General features: G+C 38.0%; 2 protein-coding genes across 2 annotated transcripts in view; both read left to right on the forward strand.

Moving 5' to 3' along the window:
• LOC113512577 (embryonic polarity protein dorsal) overlaps positions 1-15,680 on the forward strand; it is a 57,122-nt gene that overhangs the window by 18,436 nt on the left and 23,006 nt on the right. The window contains exons 2-3 of the mRNA XM_052899051.1: positions 2,493-2,558; positions 4,402-4,552. Coding sequence (XP_052755011.1) covers positions 2,493-2,558; positions 4,402-4,552 — 217 coding nt within the window. The remainder of the gene's footprint in view (positions 1-2,492; positions 2,559-4,401; positions 4,553-15,680) is intronic.
• LOC128201602 (uncharacterized) lies at positions 569-1,807 on the forward strand. The gene has a single exon (XM_052899052.1). It carries the CDS (start codon positions 840-842, stop codon positions 1,653-1,655), a length of 816 nt encoding a protein of 271 aa, XP_052755012.1. The 5' UTR covers positions 569-839; the 3' UTR covers positions 1,656-1,807.

A 15,680-nucleotide genomic window follows, 5' to 3' on the forward strand; every position in this document is an offset into this window, starting at 1 on the left:
AGAAACGTCTAAAGTGGTGTCAAGACCACGAAGAACAAATAAAGATGGATATTCTAGCTTCACATCATTCTAATAATGACTTTCGGTCTTTTTGGAAGGCTACGAGGAAGCTAAGTACAAAGTCTGCCCTTCCTGTGTCTATTGAAGGCGTAAGTAATGCCGAGAACATAGCTGATCTTTTTAAGGATCATTTTACTGTTAAATCCCCTTTGGGGCCATCGCGTGCGGAGTTGAATGTTGAGACTGGACGTGTGGTGGAAATTAGATGTACTGCTAGTGAAGTAGATCGAATTATAAAATCTATGAGTAGAGGTAAATCTCCAGGACACGACAGTCTCAGTATTGAACATCTAAAACATGCTGGGCCACACTTGGCGAGACTGTTGGCAATGCTCTTTAACTTTTGTATAAGTCACTCGTACATGCCGGAGGAGATGATTAGAACAGTGGTGATACCTGTAGTTAAGAATAAAATTTCTGATATAACAGACAAAAATAATTATAGGCCAATCTCCTTAGCTACTGTTGTCTCAAAGGTGTTTGATAGCATGCTTAACTCTGTGACTCAGCATATAAAACTTCATGACAACCAGTTTGGCTTTCAAACTGGACTGTCAACTGAAAGCGCTGTTCTTTGTGTTAAGCATGCTATTAGATACTATACAAATCGAAAAACGCCAGTCCATGCATGCTTTCTCGACCTGTCGAGAGCTTTTGATCTGGTTTCTTATGACATCTTGTGGAAAAAGCTCGAAAATTTTCAATTACCATCAGAGCTCATAAATATCTGCAAATATTGGTATGGAAATCAGCTCAATAGCGTGCGATGGGCGGGGACTATGTCGCAGTCATACAGATTGGAGTGTGGTGTGAGGCAAGGAGGGTTGTCTTCGCCGGTACTATTTAATCTGTATATTAATGATCTGATTGTTGCTTTGAGTGGTACCCGTGTCGGCTGTCACATAGACGGCATTAATGTTAATAATATAAGTTATGCTGATGACATGGTGCTGCTCAGCGCGTCGATATGTGGGCTTAAAAAACTCGTGGCTATTTGCGAGTCATATGCTGCATGCCACGGACTGATATACAATGCTGTGAAAAGTGTGGTCATGGTCTTTGAGAGCAGAGGCAAAAACTCAATAGGCTTTCCAGATATTAAACTTAAGGGTATAGCGCTGAAGAGGGTGTATAAATTTAAATATTTAGGACATCAATTGGCCTCGGATCTCAAAGATGATGATGACATTGAACGGGAGCGGAGGGCGCTGGCGGTGAGGGCGAATATGATAGCACGCAGGTTTGCGCGGTGCTCTGGACAAGTTAAAATTACGTTATTTAGATCACATTGCACATCTTTCTATGCATGCAACCTGTGGGCTGTATATACTCAAAAATCCTACAGCGACCTCCGTATCCAATATAATAACGCGTTCAGGGTGTTGATGGGGCTGCCACGATTCTGCAGCGCGTCAGGGATGTTCGCTGAGCATCGTGTAGATTGTTTTTATGCCACGATGCGAAAAAGGTGTGCATCCCTGGTGCGCAGAGTACGTGCCAGCACCAACAGCATCCTGAGTATGATAGCAAGCAGGCTGGACTGTGTGTACGTTAATCACTGCTGCGCAATTTCCAATGGAATTGTGCAGCGGTGATTATCTGTATACTGCTTAATATATTGTATGTGTGTATGTGTGTGTATGTGTATTGTGTATGTAAATTTACTAACATTAGTTTTTAAGAATATTGTTACTAATAAATATTTAATGGACCAAAAAGTCTGAAATAAAAATTATTATTATTATTATTATTATTATTATTATGTTGTCCGTACATGTGTGTATGTTGTTCAGTGTTGCCAGATGTGAATTTTAATTTTTGTTCAAACGCCAAATATTTTTTCTATTCATCAATATAACTTCCAGGACTTTTACTTTATTACAAACTTGAATCGTCTTTCACTGCGTCTTGCCATATGCTTCTCTTTCTACTTTTCACCCTTTTTTTATCCTATTCTCTGTAACTTATCTTTATTCATATATTTTACTGTACTTTACAGAGGTATATAAACCTCTGTAAACTATATAAGTAATAAAAACTTAACCCAATATTTCCAAAAAAAATATAGCAATTTGTTACACGAGGCACTGGCTGAAAACCAGCGCTGTGCAGCTTTACACATTGCACTGGGACAGCTGAACCAGTTCCTTTTGCCTAATATGAGACACTTCTTATATATTATATATAAAATATTTTTTTGTATTTTTTTTTTGTAATTATGTTTTTCTGGCAATAAATATTTTCCATTTTATTCTATTCTAAATTTCTTTAAGCACATACCACTTTTCTCCAAGTGTTTATTTTTTTAAATTTACCCTAAAATGCGAAAAAATATCCAATCTGGCAATGCTGATGTTCTTGGTGTGCGTGTGTTTGTGTGCATGTGTGTGGGACGTGGCGATAGGTGCTTATTGGTTGGTGAACTGTTCCAGAGAGCGTGCTGCCCACCGGTGTCGTAGAGCAAAATGATGCTGAAGGCGCCAACCTGAGTGATGTTTGTAAGTACCACTATGAAGTTTCGTTATATGTAAACGAATTTATTGCTGTTATCGTACACTACCCTACAATTGTAATTTTTTATGGTTCCAATAAATACATTTTTACATTTACATTTTTTTATATATATCGCCATCGCATCTCCTTGATATATAGATAGCCCAGGTAAAGCCCCATTCGTGTTTCTACTATGAAGCAGTTGTTTGCACGACTGTGTTTCGGTTTGAAGGTTGGGATATGGCAGTGAATTTACAGGGTACAAAGGAATAACACCTAAGTCCTCAGGAATGGGAATGTATGGGCGGTACCATGGGCGAGACAGTATACAGTCTGTTATGTCCATGGTACTGTTCATGTCTATAGGCGACGTTTACCACTTTCCATCAAATGGGCCGTCAGCTTTTTTGCCATTCTCCCAAGTTCCCGGCCCACATGATAGGTGTTTTTTTTAATGGATGATAATGGAATGGTAACCCCGCGTGCGCCAACGATATATGCTGACGGGGCACCAGTGAGAGATGATAGGTGAGGATGCAAAAGGCATGTCAGTTAGCCCATCGTGATGAATACGCTTGTCATTCAGCACGATGGTTTCTAAGGAGGATCACGGGGTGATCGATCTGAAAGGCCATATTGCTAGCAACAGAGCCCTTAGTCTCCATTGCTAACAATCCCTTTTTTTATTTGAAAGGATATATTTTTAGATTAGTTCCATTGAAATTTTATCAAAAGCTTCAGTAGTTTAGTTTTGAAATAAAAATAACTTGTTTGGTCACAAGTGAAACTTTTTGTGGAACGAAATCTTAAATTTTGGATGTTACGGGGTATTTTTTTTGTTTGTTTGTATGTTACGCTATATCTTCGCCAATGCTGAATCGATTTTGAAATGTTTTGTAGATGAAAGACATTGTACGTGATTATTTCATAGGTGTGCGAGTGTAACAATATAATTTTATATAGCAAATGTCTAATAAATTAATTACCTATTGGTACGTGTACAACACCAAATTTCCCATAATGATTGTATTAATCATAGTATATTATATTACTTTATGTTTCTCTAATGATCAGTTTTCCTCAACGCACGCCCGTGGCCAGTGCTACACGGTCGGTTGGCGGCATGACTGTTTCCACGCGTTGTCTTTGCCTCGTTTGATTTATCGCATTGGAAAAAAATATTGTGCTCCTAATACTAATCATATGTAAATGCCATAATGCTGAGTGAGTGAAGTGTAGTGTTGCCAGTACGAAATATATCAACAATAACCTGAAATTTATATTATTATAAATTATATTTTGTTTTTTCCCTCCTAAGCGTACAGGGTTTTGGAAATATAATTGTTTGCGTCCATTTCCACAGATTTTGGCTTTATTTTGATATGTATTTTTTGGTTTATCAGTATAAATTATATTAGCTTTTAATTAATAATACTATTATTGTATATGTGTATATACCCGTTAATTATTTTCCTTCTAACTGCCTTGGGTTGGCTGAAAGAGATCTCTTTTAGAGATAAGCCCACCCTTGCTAACAAGTTGTTAAACTAATCGCTATATAGGCAACGACTATTGTCTGTGGGTTTGTACACCTGTATCATATCTCACTCTAATACTTGTAATATTGTGTAAAAACTTTTTAGATTCGACATTGTTCAGTTTCATAAAAATAGTTCAATTTGGTGAAAGTTATTCAGTTTCTATGAACACGATCCTTACTTAGCCTGTACGCCTGTTAATTGTTGATATGTTTCCAAACTGTTCTATCACATGTAATGTAAAGAGAAATGCCCGACACCGCGCCGCCTAGTTATGTACGTACTTATAACGACAGTGTTGTCTGTGCAGTCGACGTAATTTCGCAATACGAACCGTCGTTCGGCGCGGGCGCGGCCGCACTGTCAGCGGACAACATGTCGCGGCCGCCCGCGCCCGCTCCCGCTCCCGCTGCCGGCCCATACACCAAGATCGTTGAGCAGCCCGCCGGGAAGGCACTCAGGTCAGTCCCATGATATTTTCCATACATTTTTATTAGTTGCCTTTTATATTTATACGCTACTTCGTACCCATGCGTACTAAGTTACGTACGAAGTTGTTTTTTTTAATGGGTGATAATGGTGTGGTAACCCCGCCTGTGCTATCGGTATACGCTGGTGGGACACCAGTTAGGGACGATCGGTGAGGATGACAAGGCAGGTCAGTTAGCACATCCTGACGAATTCAACTAGAATTAGCCACGATGGTTTCCAGGGGGAGCCACGTGGAGGTCGACCTGATAGGGTAAATTGTTAGTAAAGGGGTCTATTTGATCCCATTACTAAAAATCTCTTTCCTTCCTGTACGAAGTTGGTTAGTACGTTACAGATGTAGGAAAATCAATGAAATAGATTACTTCAAGATAAAACATATACTAGATTTTAAGTTACGCCTTCAGGAACTCAACTGTGAAAACCGTATCCAATTTGATGCAGTAATTAACCCCATCTGTGCTGTCGGTATACGCTGGCGGGACACCAATGAGGGACGATCGGTGAGGATGAAAGGGCAGGTCTAACTGACCATCGCCCATCGTGACGAATTCAACAATAAATTAGTCACGATGGTTTCCAGGGGTAACCGTGTGGAGGTTGACCTGATAGGGTATATTGATATCGATGGGGTCTAACCTCCCCATTGATAACAAACCCTTATCCCAATTGTTGTCGGCCTAGAGGCAGTTGTAAATATTATTCATAAAGGAATCCATTAACAGCAATAGAAAAAAAGATTTTCTTTGTTTTGTTTTTTTTTTTATCATAGTATGTAGTATTTTCTTCTGTCAGGCAGGCGGCCAGTCGTAAACTTATAAGCCAAGTCCTTTAGTAACATGGATAAAACCATATTATGCCGACCACAAATAATAATTGGTATAAGGGAAAACCATATTACACTGACCCCAAATAATAATTGGGATTTTATCCCAAGAAGTAGGAAGATGATGTAGTTTTTTCTTTTATCTAGTAGTTAGGCCGTGTGGTCCCGGCATAGAATAGGCCATCCCTTCCTTTTCCCGTGGGTGTCGTAAGAGACGACTAAGGGAGGGCAGGGGATGATCAGCAGCATCCCTCTTAAAACATATCTAAAAGCCTAACTGCGAATTCCAACAGTGTGTCGTATGTCTTATTTACCTATTGACTGGCCGTTGATACTTCCCTATATATTATAGTGGTCAAGTGTCCACCAATTAAATATAATGACGAAATCAATTAATATAACATTAAGTTTATAATATCATTTTACCATAATGATCCTCTAATGCAGTTATGTAACTGGCACGCTTGATAAATGCATTCAGTTGGCCATCGAAAATGACGAATCATTCAATATTTTTAACCGACTACAAAAACAAGAAGGTGTTCAGTTTTTTTTTTTTATTGAGGTTTAAATTAATACGGATCATGATGGTAAGCGGTTAACGTAGCCTATGAACGCCTGCAATACCAGAGGTATGTTCGCGCGCGTTGCCAACCGTGAAGTTGTCTTTACCCCCTGTGTTTGAAGAACCCCATGCTGTAGTCTCTGGGATATCGGCGGAGCTCATTCCATAACCTGAGTGTTCGTGGGAGAAACATCTCTGAAATCGCGTTGTACGCGACCATTTGGGGGCTGTAATCATGAGGGTGAACCCCCTGTCGATGGCGAGCCGTACGATCTATGAAAGTGGCCGCAGGCATCATATTGAATAATTCGACTGATCACAATCCGTTGTATAAGCGGTAGAACACGCAGAGTGAGGCAAAATCTCTCCTAAGACTTAAGGGTTCGATACCGCTTGCAAGCATGGGATCATCGACAATTCTCATAGCTCGTTGTTGCACTGAGTCGAAGGGTTCAAGCTGGTATCTAGGTGCTCCCGCCCATAAGTGACAGCAATACTTCATATGGGGCCGGATTTGCGACCAGACGGATTTAGGATCAGTTCGGTTGTTTTTTTATTTATTTATTTATTAATAGGATCACCAACATAAGATACAGTAAAACATACCAACCAGAGGGAGACTTTGTACAAACAGTCGATTGCTTGGGTACCTCTGTTCCATTCATGTTTCAACCGTGAAGCAGTTGTGTTTGCATGGCTGTGTTTTGGTTTGAACCCTTCAATGGGATATGGCGTGAATTTACTGGGTACAGAGGAATAACACCTGAGTCCTCAGGAATGGCAACGCATGGGGGGTATCGAGTCCAAATACTGGCTGAACTCTAAAAATTATGCGTATGGTTGGTAGTTCAAGATTAATTGAGTGGCAAACATTCAAACATCTTTACGAACTTTTACATACGTATATTTAACAACATCCGTTCACTGCTGGACATAGACTTCTCCCATAGACTGCCATAAAGAACGGTTCTGAGCCACCTGCATCCACTAACTTCTTGCAATGCATTTGAGATCGTCACTCCATCTAGTTTGAAAAAAGCAACAGCTGATTTTCTTGCCCATCATTCTTAGCTGAAATTGCGTTTCAAATGGGCTGTAATGAAAAAATGACTATTCAAAAATGCTTAAATCTAAGTTTCTTCTTCTTTTCATTTAATAGTTTTTCCTCTTGTCGGTGCAACTAATTCATGCATCTTCCTCCAGCCAGCTCTGTCCCAGGCCAAATCCTTTATCTCCCTATCTAAGTTTACTCGAATAAAAATATTTCCTTCTTTCTTTCTTTACATAATATAACGATAAAAATATCCATCCAAATAGACAATAACCATGCAATAAATCTTTAGTCTATTACTGAAATTTTGTAATAGGATGGCAACACTGTTTGGAAATTTCATAAGTGAAATATAAAACAGATGCCAGAATTTTATAAGATTTATAATTCAACTTGTTCCATAGTTATCGTCCAGGTATATATACACAGCCAGTACTCGATCTATTTAAAAAATCAAATTCCCAATTAGAAAACTGTTTTCTGTGTGTATTTTACACGATATCTTCGTCATTACGGTCTAATTTTAATGATTCTTTTAGCAATTAATACAGATTACTGTGTATCTCTTTTTCTTCACAAGATTTCTGACATATTTTTAGGGTTCTATAATTCAAAAAGTAGAATTGAGGTTTTCCCAAGAGACTACAGCATGGGTTCTTCAAAAGGGGGTAAAGAGGTTTCTCTAGGGTCGGCAAAGCGCGCGTAATACCTCTGGTATTGCAGGTGTTCATAGGCTACGGTAACCACTTGCCATCAGGTGAGCCGTATGATTGTTTGCCACATCAGTGGTATAAAAAAAAAAGAAATGATTAGTGACTAGAGTAGGATGTTTCAGTGCCTATTATTTTAAATTGTATTTTAATGGTAAATTAATGAAAATAACAATAAATTTATAATTAAACTAGCTGCTTGCCACTGTTTAGCATTAGTGTACTATTGTGTAAAATCAGACCGAATCTTTCCTTTTTTACGCATACAATTTTTTCACTTTACCGTACGATTTTTCAAATATTTGTCTTTCATACAATCCTTGTATTGAAAATTACAAACAAAAGACAAAAAAAAATTGCTAAATGAGTGATTTGCATTTAATTAATGTTGCTGTTCTGAAGTAATTCGCTTACAAATGGATTATATTCGGCAATTGATTTTTGTTTACAAAAGTAAAAAAAATTACTAATTAAAAGTTCGAGAGTGTTTGTGTGATAATTTTAACAAAATTTGATTTTTCTGTTTGAAATATATATATATATATATATATAAAGGTAGTTATGTTTAGGTTTGTTCGTATAATTTTCTTTTTCAGTAATTAAAGATTGTGTCCCAAAAAAACCATGATTTTAATTGTGCCAAAACAATTTATTTAGATTTAAAACCTAAACTACTAAATCGATTTGAATAAAATTTCTATTGGACCATATATTTTCAGATAAAAAAAAAAATTCCAAATCGGTTTACAAATGACGAAATTATGGGGTGACGAACATAAAAATCACAATCGAATTGAGAACATACATGTTTTTGAAGTCGTTTGATAATCCTATAATTTTTTATTCTCTCGTTTTTTCTCGCAGAACCACATTCCGGAATGGCAAAATCTTTAATAACTATATTTTTGTATCAATAATTCCCTTTATTAAAATAGACTGCTAAGATATTGTGTATTATTCATTTATGTATTAATGTTTTAAGTATGGACGTATTTTATAAAATTAGGGTATAATGAGGCTGACATATCCTTATAGGATAAACACCTCTAAATTAAAAAGATAAATAAAAAAATCATTTTGTCGTGTAGTGACCGGTGATTCCCCATTGAAAGTAAAATGCCATGTCGCATCCAAGGTTACATTGTTGTACGGTGATCCGTAAAAAAAAAAACTGATACAACAGAGGAGAACTGGCTGTACACAATGCAACAATATATATGTATATATATATATATATATATATATATATATATATATATATATATATATATATATATATATATATAACAAACTTACTCACGTCTCTATCTAAGATAGACGGGAAAGACAACAGTTTGCTATGACTACACTTGTCTAGTCGATCTTTCATTTTGTTTTTATGCAACTTAGAATGACAAACAAATTGACGGCCCACCTAATGGAAAGTGGTAATCGTCGCCTATAGACATGAGTAGTAGCATGGACATAACAGAATATACTGTTTCGCCCATGATACCCCCCATGCGTTGCCATTCCTGAGGACTCAGGTGTTATTCCTATGTACCCTGTAAATTCACTGCCATATTCATTCGTCAAACCGAAACAGCCATGCAAACACAACTGCTTCACGGTAGAAATACGAATAGGACAGAGGTGCCAAAAGGTTTTTGTACAAAGTCTCCCTCTGGTGTGTATTTTTAATATTTTATGTACTTTAAAATTTTTATGGACTTAAAAAATTGGAGTTTCTAAATTCGGTTATTTTTTTTATATGTTTGTTACCTCCAGGACTTAAATGACGTTTTTATGATTGTCTATAAGAGATTGCTTTAAGCGATAAGGCAGACGTTTGTATTTGCACATTCTGTATAAATACGCCTTGTATGCATCTCTTTTATGCGCAATAGGGTTCCTTATCATTATTATGAAATAAATATTTTTTTTTGTTTTTGAAAGGATATTTAGATCAGCGGGTCTACCATGAAATGAAATTCTGAAATTTCGGACTCAACTTCCTGTTTTTGTATATACCAAAATGGGATCAATAAATGGAGTTTAACATTTCGTTCGTCATACATTCTATCATAAAAGTCCAAAGGAACAATATTTTAACAATTTTAATATTTCCAAACGGCATGTATTATGAAATTTTAGCATCAAATTTGTGTTTCGTTTGGCTCCGAAAGTTCGGAAAACATTTCATGGTAGGCCGTCAGGTCCTATAGAAATATGAACTGACTACATTTTTGTTTCTGAAAGGACATTCAGATCAGGGTCTTTAAGAAATTTTATCAAAATCTCTTCGGAGTTCATTTATTTAATTTTTTTTTTAAACGTACATCAATAGTGCAAATTCAGACATTTGTTTTAATTGATATATAGGGCTTGCATTTTGCACTTACACCAATTACAGATGCACGCAATATTTTCTTAAGACATCGATTTCAAATTAATATTTTTCGTTTTTAGTTTAGTTTTTAAATCCAAATGACTAGTTTTGCCACACTTGAAGTCGGTGTTTTCTGTTGTCATTGTCATTCGTATTTAAAGCCGTCTTTTTTTTTCTTTTAATTTCGAGTGGCTTGTAATTTACACACATTTGTTTGCCAAGATTGGCAACTTAACCATGATCTTGGTAACGTCTAGTCAATTCTTTTTGATGGCTAAAGATGTAATGTTGCACCATCCCAGATCATCCGACCCAGGGGAATTAGTATTGATTGGCTTACTACTCAATCGATCAGCATCAGTCAATTTCGCCCTAATACTGGGATTTTTTTAATGGATGAAAATGGAATGGTGACCCCGCCCGCGCTATCGGTATACACCGACGAGGCACCAGTGGAAGATGATAGGTGAGAATGAATGCAGGTCAGTTGGCCCACCATGATGAATTCGACAAGAATTAAACATTATGATTTCCAGGGGGAACCGTGTGGACGTCGACCTGGCAGGGTATATTGCTAGCAATGGGGCTATTAGACCCCTTTACAAACAATCCATTTCTTTCCAATACTGGGATTTGGGCTGTTACTTCAGTCGCACAGAGAGGTTTATTATGTGTACAAGGTCATCCATTTTCCTGTATACTTGTGTCTTTTGAAGTTACTGTAAATATTCAATTTGCAGTGAGTCACCGACAACACAATGCGTGCTCGGTGTATGTTTACTAAAACGGAAGCCAATTTTACTTAATTCATATTAAATATATGCCTATTTTTTGTTTATTTTTATCCCTCGAGGCCCGGCGCAAGGTATTATGGGTTTGTTGAAGCATTTGCCTATTCTCTGTATTCGAATCGCTGCGTTGTAACTCCAAAACGGATGGACCGATCTTAATGCGTGTTTTTTTTTTTATTTCAACACTAGTTTAATCGGAATGGTTGTTTAGCTATTTTAATCACAGTGGTTTCCAGGGGAAATCTGGCGAGGTATATCGCTAGCAATGGTGTCTAAACTGCTCAATACTAATATTTCTTTCTCACTCATCTTCCCCATCTGTGAATATTAAGGTGTGTAGAGAGACGAGATGGCCTGCAGTGGCAGCACGAATGTAAAAGTAGTGTTTTTTTTTGTACCCAACGACAGGCCTTCCGAATAGCACGGCTCACCATCAAACACTCTTCACACTTATTTATATGATACTCTTGCATCGTAAAAACGCAAATATCCGCAATTTTACGATCATAATTTTTCTTTAGTGTCTCAATATTTTTATCATAATAATTTAAATTATATTATGTCGTAATTTTTAATATTATAGCCTTGGATAATAATGTACGCAACTTTTTACCACTCATTCTAATATAAAGTGCACGTTTTTAAAAATGGAAGCTCTATTCTTAATCTCCCTCTCTTTCTTTCACTCACTCAGTTACGCTTCAGTAACAGCTCGGAAATGAATGAAATTGACACGTAGATAGACCTTAACATGGTCTTATAAATTGGTTATTTTAATCCTAATACTCCAATACTAGTTTGGTTCCGACATAGAATGGGCAACTACTTGCTTTCTCGTGAGTGTCGTAAGAGACAACTGACGGAACTTAAAGTTCGAGGGATGGGCATTAGCATCTCTCTTAAAACATCACCAAAGCCAAGAGAACAACCTCTGCCAAAATCCCCTTCATATAGAGCAGGCCTGTATTCAACGGGGACCAGTTAACGACTGATATCGTCAAAGTCGTAGAATACCGACGGATCTTTATATGTAATCTTTGTCAGATCCGTCAGTATTCTACGACTATGACGATATGATGTTGATGAATCTAATAATATTTATTATACGAGCAAAGTTACGGGCTACAGTAAATTGTGACCACAGATTTTTTATACAACTTAGAATGGCAAACATGCTGACGGTCCACCTGATGGAAAGTGGTAACCGTCGCCTATAGATATGAGCAGTACCATGGACATAACAGAGTATACTGTTTCGTCCATGATACCCCGCATGCGTCGCCATTCCTGAGGACTCAGTTGTTATTCCTCTGTACCCTGTAAATTCACTCCATATCCCACCCTTCAAACCGAAACACAGCCATGCAAACAGCTGCTTCACGGTTAAAACACGAATGGGACAGAGGTACTCAAGCAATCGACTTGTATTACCTGGTACCGAGTAGACTAGATCTGTAAGATATGAGAAACAAATAACTCTAGTTGATGTGATGGTAAAGCAGTTGGTGTAATTGCATTAATTTATTCACTAAGATCAGTATAAGTATATCAATATAATAGATTTATTATACCTACGTTGGCACGTGGTACACCTCGTGTGTTATAGTGCGCTAGATAATTGCGCCGGAACATTAACTTGCCAAGCTGTGGCCAACTGGTCGCAAAGTGCGGACGACCGCTACAATAAACATTTGTCTTCCGACATTCGACGGATATACGACCGGCTAATCGGGTCGTAGAAATGCTGAGAGTTGAAATTTGCAATCGTTTGCTTGAGTACCTCTGTCTCTTTTGTGTTTCTGCCGTTTAGTACTTGTGTTTGCATGGTTGTGTTTCGGTTTGAAGGATGAGATGTGACAGTGAAATTATGGGGTGCATAGACATAACACCTTAATCCTTAGGAATGGCAACGCATGGGAAGTATCTTGGACAACACTACTTTGTTATGTCCATGGTACTGCTCATGTCTACTGGCGACAGTTACCACTTTTTCATCAAGTGAGCCGTCAGCTTGTTATTCTAAATTGCAAAAAATACGTGTTTTCACTCATTCTTTGCTTTAGATTAATACAAATAAGTGTACAAGGTAAACTGTTACCGGTCCGTCATGTACAGAACTAATACTTTTCTGGCTATAATACTAAAAGTTGCTCTACACGTTCAGCGAACAATAGTCTATTCTATGGAAATTATCCCAGAAACACCTAAACCAAATTAATAATAATACGACTCAATTAATCGATAGATCTCTCTGTCTCTCTTTCTCTCTATTTAAAACTTTCCTCTTGTCGGTACAACTAATTCATGCATTCTCTTCCAGCTAGCTCTAATCCAGGCTAATATAAAATGGGTAAAGTTCGGAGTTTCGTTCATTGGCAAGCGAGCTCTAACGAAATCCTTTCTGTCAATTGATAGAATAGTTTGCAACTTGTTCAGAGGATTGCGGGTCTCACGCGCGATATTCGGTGTATTGTGTGTAGACTTTTCATGATGATGTAGTTACGTTAATTTGTATCAAAATAGTCGGTTACTTCACACTCGGATATACACAATGCGCGCGCGCCCGAGTGCGAAGCAGCCCACTCGCCTGCTAGCAGCCAGTGGCCACAGAGACGATTCACTTTCTACGTCACGCCAATGAATCACCTCACGAATTTGGTATGACTTGCCAGTAGTGAAAAAGACACTGCTTCGTTATATAACTTGCCACACGTGGTAAGTCAGTGACTTTGCGTAACTGGAACATATTGATTAACCCGGATAATAATACGGCATGAGGACTTTCAAGAAGAGAATTGATACTTTTTAAAAGGCCGCTAATGCATTGGCGATTTGCCCAGAGTCAATGCCTATGGGATACGTAATGATTTAACATCAGAGTCGCATGCTCGTTTGTCGCCTTTTCGACCTTTCATCGGGTATCAGCTGACCTGAACAAAGAATCAAATCTCATGATCTCTTTTATGCGAAACGATGTGTTACCGCTTCGCCACGTAGCCATAAGTAAAATTATAACTATGTTTGCCATTTATCTATTAATCTTATATAGTCTCAAGCCATTGAGTGGTCCATTAGATGAGGTTGCTTCCTCTAACTGACTTCCGCAACGGATTCGGATCCCTTTTCGTGTGTACCTCGGCATAGAATGGGCTACCCCTTCCTTTTCCGTGGGTGTCGTAAGGGGCGACTAAGGGTGAGGGATGGGCAGCAGCGTCACTAATAAAACATCTCTAAAAGCTTAACTGCAGTTGCCAACCCACATGCCAAGCGTGGCAACTACGGGCAAAATTTCCCTTATGGGGAAGGCTTATGTCTAGCAGTGGACAGTTAACGGTTGAAATAATAAACATAATTTAAAAAAAAACTATTAATCATCTAGGTATTTTGGTCAAATCGTTCACCGGCCGAAAATACATCTACACTTCTAACTTGTCAGAGTCGTGTCGTATTTTAATTTAATATCATCTAATGATCAGGAAAAAAATAATTCGAGGTAAGACGCGGTGTATCACGTACCGTCGTACCGTGATACAATATTAAAAGGTCTATAACCAGCCACGATTCGTGTATCCGATGCGCCGGCGCAGTGCGCGGTGTACCCGTATGGTGTACGGAATGCGCTAACGCATTGTCCGTATCACATGGTCGCGGACGAGCGTATCATTTCGCAATCAGCTTGACAGGGGGGAGGGGATGGGATTGTGGGAAATAGGTTTTAACAGCCCCATTGCTAGCAATATACCCTATCTGATTGACCTCCACGTGGTACCCCCTGGCAACCATTGTGGTTTTTTTTTGTTGGGTGATAATGGGGTGGTAACCCTGCCTGCGCTAACGGGATACGCTAGCGGAGCACCAGCGAAGAGTGATCGATGAGAATGAAAACAGGCCAGTTAGCCCATTATGATGGATTCAAAAGCATTAATAAATGGAAGCCGATTTTCGAATGTGCAAATAAAGTCCTTCATATGATATCCATTTGGACTAGTAGGCTTTTACTGAAATTTCAAATCCACTTTTTGGACCCTTCTGCAAACTAAAGTTGACACAGTCGCTATGTTCTTCGGTACAATTACAATACCGAAAAAACAAAAATTTATACAGTGTTTACGACTCGATGATTTATATTATATTTATTTTGTTATTTTTTTCAATATAATATATAAATTAGCTTAGTCATACGTTGATGGTAATTAGATTAACCAGAGAGAGACTTTGTACAAAAGTCGATTGCCTAGCTACCTCTATCCCATTCGTGTTTCAACCGTGAAGCAGTTGTGTTTGCATGGCTGTGTTTCGGTTTGAAGGGTGATATATGGCGTGAATTTACTGGGTACAGAGGAATAACACCTGAGTCCTCAGGAATGGCAACGCATGGGGGTATCATGGGCAAAACAGTATACTCTGTTATTTCCATGGTACTGCTCATGTCTATAGGCGACGGTTACCACTTTCCATCAGGTGGGCCGTCAGCTTGTTTGCCATTATGAGTTATATAAAAAAAAATTACGTACTAATACCAAATTACACATTAATCGACCGGTTACCACCGTCAGGTGTAGTAAAGTGATGGGCAGAACCGGTCGTGTAAAAGTTCCTAATAATATATCCGCAATTAATACTAAAGTAAAACTAGTATTTTTTTGCTAAATATTCAAAAATAAATAAAAATTATATTGTTCTGTCGTCATGTACAATTAATAATATATAGGGTTACATACACAGGGGGGGGGGCCTCTATTTTTTTATACAATTAGAAAATATATGGCTATATACATATTTCTGACGG

Source organism: Galleria mellonella, unplaced genomic scaffold, assembly GCF_026898425.1.
Source record: "Galleria mellonella isolate WM207_F2 unplaced genomic scaffold, CSIRO_AGI_GalMel_v1 utg56, whole genome shotgun sequence".
In the NCBI taxonomy this organism is placed as follows: domain Eukaryota; kingdom Metazoa; phylum Arthropoda; class Insecta; order Lepidoptera; family Pyralidae; genus Galleria; species Galleria mellonella.

Excerpts from the sequence above, each read along its gene's own strand:
- LOC128201602 (XM_052899052.1), top strand. The coding sequence starts at position 840 with ATGTCGCAGTCATACAGATTGGAGTGTGGTGTGAGGCAAGGAGGGTTG.